At 43.3% G+C, this 10866-nt stretch overlaps 1 protein-coding gene across 1 annotated transcript; it reads right to left on the bottom strand.

Moving 5' to 3' along the window:
- Positions 1–439: 439 nt before the first annotated feature.
- On the bottom strand, positions 440–10659 carry LOC114584032 (uncharacterized). Its single transcript, XM_028705478.2, has 10 exons — positions 10602–10659; positions 9259–9326; positions 8887–8905; positions 7477–7504; positions 6254–6329; positions 5671–5823; positions 3823–4031; positions 2674–2765; positions 1356–1462; positions 440–808 (listed from the first exon to the last, which is right to left on the bottom strand). Exons 1-10 carry the CDS (start codon positions 10657–10659, stop codon positions 440–442), a joined length of 1179 nt encoding a protein of 392 aa, XP_028561311.2.
- Between the last annotated feature and the right edge of the window lie 207 nt (positions 10660–10866).

Genomic DNA, 10866 nt, shown 5'->3' with positions numbered 1-10866 from the left:
TTGTCAATATGCTTCCTCAAACTGTGGTGCCCAGAACTGGATTCAGTATTCCAGGTGGGACCTGACCAAGGCAGGTCCTATTTTATTTTATTTTTAAATCATTTTTATTAAGTTTCCCATTTTAACAATCCAATCAAATGACATTGAATGTTCCGAATTATACAAGTACGTATCAAATAGTCCAAATATTCTGCCTAAATTATAAACTTTTTGTTGGGACTTCCCATGCTTCACCTTCAAGGCAGATCCTATTACGTCCCTTGATCTGGACACTAGACTTCTGTTGATGCTGCTTAGAATTGCATTATCTTTTTTCAGTTGCTGCATTGTGACAAACACAGGGCAGGATTGACATCTCTACCTCTGACAGTTTTTCCATTAGAGGACTTCCCTCCATCAAGTACAACCCATGGACCACCCACCCTTAACCTGAGCCTACTCACATATCACGGAAGTCTGTACAACCAATTTTGGTCGGGAAAAGCTCCAGGATCTTTCCATCAGCAACAGGCAGGAACCTCATCAGTTTCACCTGAAACAGGTCCTTCAAGGAGGGTGAGCAGAGGTCGGGGAAGCTCTCATTCACCTTCCTCAGAACGGTCTCCAGCAACAGATAGCTGGCTCCGCGCTCAGGTGAGGGCTCCAGGGGCAACAGTGATAACTGAGTCAAGTAATCTTCCATGAAGCGGATGCTCTGGCTGCGGAGGGTTTGGGCAACAGCTTCTGCCAGGCTGGCATTGGCCAGGACACCACGAGCAATGGTCAGTTGGGCAAGCTGGGAGGCCGTCAGGACATCCAAAGCTGCAAACTAGAAAACGGGTGAAAATCATGAGTTTGGTGCAGGCAGTCCTAAATGGACAAAACAATAGCTCTTCTAAGGACTAGTGTTGACCATTTCTCCAGCATGCATGGAGTATATGGGGAAGGGCTCAGTGGTAGAACATCTGCTTGGCATGCAGGATGTCCCAAATTCAATCCCCAGGAGCATTTCCAGGTAGGGCTGGGAATGTTCTCACCTGAAACCCTGGCGAGTCACTGCCAATTCCTATGTCCCTAAAGGTTATCCCCCTCCCCATATACAATGGTTCTAACGCCCCCCAATAAAAATCTAGCCTGTCACAGGGAGCCTATGTACTTGTCAGGAGGGCATAAAAATGAAGTGCCTCTGAGCATCTGCCTTTTCTTTGTGAAGCAGCATCTGTTTGCTTTTTTTAAAAAGGCCAGAGTACTTCAGAGCACATGCAGAGTGCCTTCCCTCACCCCCCACCCCGACAGGAAGCCTTCAAGTTGCATTCCACAGCTTGTGGTTGGAGTGAGTTACTCTCCAGAGCCACAAGTGCAATTGATTTTCTTACCCCATCGAATCCACTCCAGGTCTTCAGGAGGTCATTGTATGAGGCGTTGTTCAGGAAACTCTTCCAGTAGCTCTGAATCCATTCTTTGGGTGAACTCTGTGGGCAGCCTGAAAAGCAACATCAAAAGGAGCTTTGTGGTGTGGGCAAGGAAATGGAAGGACCAAAATCTGCCACCTGTTTGGTGAAGGCTAATGAAATGTGTGGAGCTGGCAGCAATGGAGAAACTGACTGATGCAATCCAGAAAAGAGAAAGCATGAGATGAAATGGAACGTATGGGGGAGAGATGGAACTATTATGTGAATACTGGAATGCATTGCATCGAAATGAAAGACTAGAAATAATATTTGTTTACCTAGATTATGTATTTATTTTCCCCCTCGCTCTCTTTTCTGTTTATCAATGTATTATAATGTCATTTTTCTCCCTTGCTGTAGTTTAATGAATAGCAATAAAATGAAGAAGAAGACAAAATGTATTTAATTTTTTTTAAGGAGCTTTATTTTTCAAAGGGTCAAATGGAACAATTTCTAATGAAGCAACTAGGACTATTATCCCACTCAGTACTGGAGTTGTACTGGAGTTGAAACTGACTTTACATATGTAAATGTTGTTGTTGTTGTTGTTGTTGTTGTCAATTGTATTTGTATTTCATGTGGTTGTTTATATTGTGTATGTTTTTTATTGTAAATCACTTTGAGATGCCTCATTATAAGTGATTCATAAATGAAATTAATAATAATGCATCCTACGGGAGGTTGGCAGGAGTGTGAGGTCCTCCTCTTTAAGATTCCACCTACACAAGCCCTAATTCCTAATCTGCAGTTTCTGAACCAAAAGAAAACCAAAACACAGTCACCCTTTGTAATTTTGCACCCCTCCAACTGAAAAGTTCGCACAACAATGAATATAATAATATATGAGTGGAAACAACTGCATCGTATAAGGGGGAGAATAATTGCTTGCAAAAACGTGTATAAATTTGCACTCAAGAAATATTGGGAGAAATAATTTGCACAAAATGCAGATGAATTTTCATGTGGACCTTTCTTTTAAAAAGAAAACCGATCAACTAGATGCAGGAATAAGGTGAGCTTTTCCAACATAAAGCTGGAAAAATAAGAAAACAGGAGAAACCAACATCTGTCCATCCCTAAATAAGAGAGGGAGTCCTGTCCAATACAGGGCTGTTCAACAGCTGCAGGTCCACGAGTCATGTGACTCTGGGCTGTTCTGCTGGCTCAGATTCAGCTTTTCTGGAGTTATGACTCTTGACCGCTTGTGAAAGGAGCACCAGAATGGGGCACAATCCCCACTTACTTTGTATTGTAAGGAATCTCCCGATCCAGTTGGCAACCTGTTGCTTTGTGCTGCTGTCCATCCCAGAATATGCACTGTCCAGAGCCTGAACACTAATGATGGGAGACACAAGAAGGGAAATAAGCATCTTATTGTTGGTTTTATCTGTTTGATACCTTACACAGGGCAGCCTCTGAGGGACAAGGTCTTGTATCCGATGCTAGTCCTACTCAGAGAAGACCCACCAAAAACAAGGGCAATGATAACCAACTCCAGTTTATTTATTTCATTGAGTCTACTCTCAGCAGAGCTTAGCTGGAGACAACTCGTGCAGCCAGCCTCCATAACCTTTCAAATGCAATCAAATGCCCAGACAGAGGAAAGTCTTACTATGACACCAAAAGGTTGTCAGTGATGGTGATAGGCAGGCCTCAACTGGGAGAGCATTCCACAAGTGTTGGGAAGGGGGTTACAACCAAAAAGGTCCTCTCCCTGTTGCCACCCTCAGGTGTTTCTTGTGGGGTGCAAGGAGAAGGGCCTAAGATGGTGTTCTTTTTGGGAGAGGTGGCCAGTCAGGTATCCTGGTACTAAGGCTTTTTAAGTTAAAGCCAGCAACTTGAATTGGACCGAGAAATCTACAGGTCTCATCCCCATCAGCGTTCTGCAGCAGCTGCCATTTCCAAACAGCCTTCAAGGGCAGCCCTGGGTATAACTCATGTCATCCCTGTGAATTTTGACCCATACATATCTCTTGTGCAAAGGACCTTTCAGACTGCAGTATTCAGGATCCAAACATCTGCTTGAATCCTGCAACTACAGCTGTCTTGAAATTCTCATCTCATTGAGAGGGAACCAGCTGCTAACTTAGCTGGTAACTCTGAATGTTGTCCTCTTGATTGTAAAAAACAAAAAACCTCAGAGTGGTTTACAAACAAGGGAGAAAAAACAATGAAATTATCAGTGAAAAACAATGAAAAACTACTTAAAATCTTCAAAAAAATATTAACATCAAGAAGCTAAAACCCAGTTTAAAACACAGATCAACATTGTACATATCTGGACAGGCTTGCCTAAACATAAATGTGTTTTCCCAAACAGGGAATGGGGTTGCCTGGTGTCAGTAGGCAGGGAGTTCCAAAGATTGATTTCTTACTAATAGTTGTCACTTACACGGTAGCGAAGCCATCACAAGTGATGGGAAGCTGAGTCATGCACTCTAGCACATTGGAGTTTATCGCTGCCAGGTAGGAGTGCACTGTGTCTTGAAACCAAGAGGCAAGGAATCCTGCGCTCTGGACCCGGGGGTCTGCCTTGATCTTTTCCCATGCTGCATTCAGCAAGAAGGTTTTGGCTGTCAGTGAGATTTGGTCCCCAGAGACCTAAATAGAACAGAAATGTGGAACAGTTGGTGCTCAAGGAGGAGAGATAAGTGGGGTTAACCTGGCACTTTATTTTTGCAACACGTATCCAAATTATCGCTACACATCATGTGGCTGTTATTTAAAAACAGAAGGATAGCTTGCTGGATCAGACCAGAGGTCCAGCATCCTTTTCTCATAGGGTTCAACCAGATCCCCATGAGAAACCTACAAGCAGAGCCTGAGTGCAACAGCAGCACTCTCATCTCCTGTGATCTCCAGCTATTCAGAAACATTACTGTTGGTGCTGACCTTTAAAGCCCTAAATGGCCTCGGCCCAGTATACCTGAAGGAGCGTCTCCACCCCCATCGTTCTGCCCGGACACGGAGGTCCAGCTCCGAGGGCCTTCTGGCGGTTCCCTCATTGCAAGAAGCCAAATTACAGGGAACCAGGCAGAGGGCCTTTGCGGTAGTGGCACCCACCCTGTGGAACGCCCTCCCACCAGATGTCAAAGAGAAAAATAACTACCAAACTTTTAGAAGACATCTGAAGGCAAGGGAAGCTTTTAATGTTTAATAGGTTATTGTATTTTAGTGTTCTGTTGGAAGCCACCCAGAGTGGCTGGGGAAACCCAGCCAGATGGGTGGGGTATAAATAATAAATTATTATTATTATTATTATTATTATTATTATTATTATTATTATTATCCAACCATGGAGTCAGAGCATAGCCATTGTGGCTAATAGCCATTGATAGCCGCCGCCTCCATGAATTTGTCCTGCTCTTGTTTAAAACCACCCAAGTTGATGGACATCTTTGCCTCCTGTAGCAGTGAGTTCCATAGTTTAACTATGTGCTGCATGAAGAAGCCTCTTCTTTTCTCTGTCCTGGTCAACTGAGCTGTGCCTCTTCAATGACCCCTAAGCTAGCTCACTGCTCTCAAGCCAGGGGGAGGATGCTATCACACTGACAGTGCTAAAGTAAGATTCACCTGCCACTCCAACCAGCTTCTGTTTGTGAAACAGGGCGCTGGCACACTCCAGTCCTTAGCTCAGGCAACAAGGCATATTGGAATGACCCAGATTATTCACCATTCAAAATAGCACAGGCAGCAGCATCAATCAATGCAGATCTTGATATACGATGCGTACTGCATGCACATGCACACACACACACACAAAATTAGTTTTATAATTCTCAGTTGCTCAGCTTTAAGCTCTCTGCTTGCAGTAGAGTTACACAAGTTAAAATCCTGGGGATGGGAGAGTTGCAAATGCACAGGAGATCCTGGTCTGAGCTGCAGGGAAATTTGGCTTTGTGACCCTCTGTTCCTTTGCAGCCCTATGATTCTGTACAGGTCTCCAGGTCTCACTGCAAAATCTTCCCTGCAAAACTGGGTCTCTGGGGTGTCACTTTCTAAATAGAGCTATCCATTCGCAAACATACAGGTTGAGCGGAAGGAAAGCAAGCACCACAGGTCAGAAATTCTAGTTCCAAAGGAGCAGCCCTTATCCTACACACCTTATCTACCTACCCAAGCCCAGATGCAACACTGGTCTTCAACAGATCCTAGTGTCCACCAGAGAGGTCCTAACAGCACACAAAAACTAGGACCATTTTGCAGAACCAAAGAAGGTTTTTGTGAGAGTACTACTTACCTGCAGATTTATCTCATTCAGAGCTGCCTGGAGTGTGTCTTTGTCAACATTTTCAAAGAGCATCAAGAAAGCCCCTTGGTCCAGCCGGGCCTCAGAGTCTGTGATGGAGCACTTGAGGATGGAGGCCAGCTCACTTGACGTCAGGTTGGAGATCTGTAGAGTAAAAGATTTATTTGTGTCATTTTCTGTGAATTATTTGCACTAGCAGTAGCAAAACGAGGTACTCTTTCAAGCCCCAAACACTCATCTTCACAGCTACATGTCTTTTAATAGGTCCAATCCTTCCCTTAAACTAGTCCTCTTCTCTGCCCTTGGCAATAATTGCTCCCACCTCTTTTTCTACACCTAGCATTTTCATTTCCAGGTTTATTTCGTTTCCTAAATAACATTACTTGATAACTCAATGGAAGCTTCCCAAGAACTGAGCTTCCTAAGCTGAAAGCAAAGCACTGGCATGACATTGGCTCCATGGCAAATCGATTAAGATAAACTTTGCAGAATCTGAGCTGTTGAATAAGCAAACTTGGAAGACCTTATATACCAAACTGCATTCTTTTGGATATTTAAAGCCTGGCAAAGATACCTGGTCTGCTGAGCCACAAGCATACTGTGGCAGTGTAAATTGGCATGGTTCTTCAAGCGTGGAGTTTAGCTCTGCCCTGTATAAAGAAACACACAAGATTATAGATAATTCTGCCAACCAGTCAAATACATTTCATCTCACTTTTGGCTACTGAAAAGATTAAATGATTCAGCCTGCAATTCTCACATAGGTGTAAGACCCATTGAACAAAGTGACACTTCCTTCCAAGTATACTCACATTCAATTGTATTGCCAACTTACTGCCTTTTGTTTTTTAAAAGCTGCACAACATATGGAGTGGGGCTCCTTATTCATTTCAGACAGACTTTCTTGTTTATTTAAATAGTTATCAATAGTTATCAATTGCACCCATCATGTAAATACAGCAAGACATTTTTACCACATACAAACTGACAGTCCCTCTGATAAAAGCATCATTAAAGCTGGGTGTGTGTGTTGGAAATTATATTGCAAAGGCTTGCCTGAATAATACAGATTTCAACAGATGTCTGAAAGTAGGCAGGGATTATTCCTGTCTAGTTTCTACTGGCAGGGAGTTCCACAGGGTAGGCTCGGTCCCTAGTAAAGGCTAACCAAAACTCAGGAACATGGGGAACCACCAAAAGTGTCCCATCAGAAGAGCTCAGTGATTGAGGTCGTAATCAGATGATCCTTAGGGCCCAAGTCCTTTGGGTTTTGTGAATTAACACAATAACCTTGACTTTGGCCTGGTAACAAATTGGTTAGGAAAAAATTAGACCCTAGAATGAATGGCCTTATAGGGGCCCTCTGTAGCTGAATGTTGAGAGATTCAGGACAGATTGAAAAAATATTTCTTCACACAGTTAAACTATGGGATGTGCTCCCAACTTGGGTGGCTTTAAAAGGGGACTGAACAGATTCATGAAGGAGAGGGCTCAGCAATGCTTCTGAATAGCAATTGCTGGAAAGAACAGGAGGGGAGAGGAGGGCTTTTGTGCTGGGGTCCCTCATGTGAATTTCCCACAGGCATCTGGTTGGTCACTGTGAGAACAGTGCTTGACTAGATGGGCCCCTGGCCTGTTCCAGTAGGCTCTTCAACATGGAGTCACTTTGCTGCTACCCTCCTCAACTGCTGCTCTCTGGGCCCTCATTTGGGAGGCCCGAGTTATGGGGCCCTAAACTTTGGCCCAAGGTCCACCTTATACCACCAGCACTTAGAATTCTACCCCATTCGCCTGTACCTGTTGATGGAGGAGCAGTAGGTTGATGCTGTGAAAACAAACAGACAAAAAGTAAATAATCACAGCGTTCCTATATTTGTTTTTAAAAACAGTTGCTTTTATCTATATTCTGGTCATTTCATTGCCTGCCAACTTTGAAGCCTGGCTTGTAACCAGAAGCAATAAAAACATAGTATTTATTTATTGAGTAAGTGGTATATCTATAAACATAAATCTTATGAGGCTGCTGGATCCAATGGAACAGAGGAGTCATAACCCAGTGCACAGCTATACGTGCTTCAGTCAACACAAATGAGTCTGGGTTGAATTACGGCTCTGGTGAATCAACCCTCCTTTCTTCAGTTGGGAGACATCTCAAGCCAAAGCAGTTTCAGAACCTTGGACAGCAGCCCCATTCACAGGGCAGCAACGAAGCCTCACTTACGGCTCCTCTACACTTTGCTCGTCCCATGCCTAGAAAGTACAGGTCCGAGAGGTCTTCTGCTTCTCCCAAACTTTCTGGGCATTTGTCCAAGTGGTTTTCCATTTGTCCAACCACTTTCCCCAGGAAAACCCACTCTTTACCACTGAATTCATGGAAAACTCAATTGACATTTGCTCCCATTCAGTACTAAAGAGGAGGTTTTCCCTGGGGGAAAGTGGCAGGACAAGCAAAAGTGCAGATTTACTGTCTTCTTGTGGGGTGCAATTTAGCATACTCTGAACAAACATAGTTGAAATTTGGGAAATGTTCCATTAACTTTCAGGCATCAAGTTTCAATGCCTTTTAGCCAGATGAGCTGATAGAGTTCTCAGCTAGTGGAATGGACTGTACTGTTTTAGAGTGCAGGTGGGAGATGCCATTTTTGAATGCTCTCTTGCATTTTAAGGAGGGGAGGGAACCCTCCAGATATAAAGTTTGCACTTGCAAGGAGCAATGCTAGGAATTTCTTCTATTTAGTTTTTCTTTAAAAGCATTCAAAGGAGCATTTTGTAACCTGAAGTGGTGCAATCCACACTGCCGCTTCAGGGTTAGCTACATTGCAGGAGTTGGACGAGATGACCCCTTGGGTTCCTTCCAGGTCCACAATTGTATGATTTTACCACCTCATTGTCCTACATCTGTAGATCATTTCCACTGGAAAGAAGTGGGGCAAGGAGAAAATCACTCAAACCCATGCTTTCTAGGCATGAGACAAGTGGAATGGTGGACGAACCCTGTGACTAAGAACCAGGAACTGCCTTTCACATAAATAGATCATTACATTAATGCTTTAGTCCAAAACAGCACTCTGAGTTCAGCTTAACTTGTGTGTGATATTGGTCATGGGTCTGGATAATTATCTCCTTCCCACCCACTACCAGTCTACTATAATCCCCTGACCCTCATTCTTGTGCCAATAAGAGAAAAGTAAAACTGATCTTACTTACAGATTGGGAAGGCCGGACACTGATTAAATAGAAGAAAAAGACAAGTGGTCAGAAAATCAGGATTGCATATTGCTCATATATAGAGCTAGATCTATTCTAAAAAGCTAGTGCTGTAGTGTAGAGGGGTCAAAATGACAATGATGGAAAGAAAATCTCCCACAGAGAGAGAGAGACGGGAGGGGGAATATTGCATCAGAGTGTTCAAATAAACATTGCTTTTGAATTGTTCGGTCATTGTTCACTTGTGATGCAACTGGCAAGATCTTCTTCTGAATAAATGGTGCTACTTTCAGGATAGACACTAAACTGGCATATTAACTCCAACACCAAATGGATCATGTTGCCACTGTTCACCCCCCTCTCCATACTTACTGGATTCAAAGTGATAGGATAGGATCGGCGAGAGCGATAACCATGCCAGCTGCCTTCCGTCCAGCCCCCTTGAAAAGCAATTTGAAATAGTTAGAACACATGAAAGGACTAGTCTTCCAAGAGTTTGCTTAAGAATTAAAGCAGGGTTCACCAACATGGCGCCCTCCAGATGTTATGACTACAATTCCCATTGTGACTAGCGGTCAGGGATAACAGTGGTGGTAGTTCACAACATCTATAGGACATCACATTGGCTGCCACTGAATCAAAGCAGTCTGAGTTAGAGGCCATCATCACATCTTGTGGCAGGGAGCCCCACAGATTAATTTTAGTGGTGTGATATAGCAGTCCTTTCTTTTGTTAGTCCAGAACCACCAGCCCCTCTGAATTTTAATGCTATGAGAAAGAGAGAGAAATGTTTCTTACTCACAAGTTAAGAGAATCTCCAGGATGGTGTGCTGTTACTGCCACAAATTTAGCTAACAGCACAAGTCTGCTCATGTCTACTGAGAAATACATTCACTGGGCCTTGTTCCCAAGTGAGTGAGTATCGGATTGCAGCTGAACAGTGCAATCCTAGGTCTCTTTACACAGACATAGCTCCTATTGTGTTTGTTGGTGCTTACTCTCAAATACATGTGTACAGAATTGCAATCTAAGGCTGTCACCACATTAAATATTAGTGGATTAATCACATGGAGTTGTATCTAACCATGTTTAACTTAGAGTAGACCCACTGAAATGAATGGAGCTGAGTTAGTCATGGCATGGCCAAACCACCAGAAGGCCACCAGGTCAGGGAAGATAGATTTTAGTCAATTAATCTATTCTGCATAAATTTGCACAGAAGCGAAAACAAACAAACAAAAAACACTCTGAAGTAGAAGCACAGCTGCTTTGATTTTAGCTTATCCAAGTAAGTGTTACAGCAGAACTCTCTTTCAGAAGATGTTCCCCATTCCCCAATTTATAGAAGGCTCCTTCCAATATGGTGCTTGCCACAACAGTCATTTTTTGTTAACTACTTCCACTAAAAGTAATTTGAGGCACTTTTTCAGAACCAGCTGCCTCTGTTAGGAGGGACTTTCTAAACAGCTAAAAATGTTTGATTGAACTGATTAATCAGCTGGACATTACAAACTGGGCAATAAATCAGTTGCATAGAAAAGCCATGAGTCACTGCTTTAGCTCTCAAAGAATGTGATGACTTATCCCTGTGAAGCTGATTCACCTTCTAGCCCCACAAAAGCTTGCCAGAAAAATGCCTGTTTTGCTCACTGTGTAAATATTTACTTGGATGCATTTGATTTGTTAATTATTGGAATAAGAACTGGAAAACCTACCTGAAATGAGTAGCAAAGTAAAGATCGCGTAAATGGGCGGGCCTTCTTTTTCCTTCATGGCAACTCAGTTTTCCAAACAGGCCTTCCTTGCAGTGCTATAACGCATAAAATATGACCTCATAAGAACATAGGAAGGGCCTGGCTTGTTGGATCAGTCCAGTCTCCTGTTCTCCCAGTGGCCAACAAGATGCCTCTGGGAAGCCTGAAAGACAGGACCTGAACGCAACAGACTCTCCTGAGTTGTGCTTCCGACAGTGGAAACAGA

This window comes from Podarcis muralis, chromosome 14 (assembly GCF_964188315.1).
Source record: "Podarcis muralis chromosome 14, rPodMur119.hap1.1, whole genome shotgun sequence".
Lineage (NCBI taxonomy): Eukaryota > Metazoa > Chordata > Lepidosauria > Squamata > Lacertidae > Podarcis > Podarcis muralis.
The sequence above is the reverse complement of the archived record's forward strand: the minus strand, read 5'-3'. Positions and strand labels throughout refer to the sequence as shown.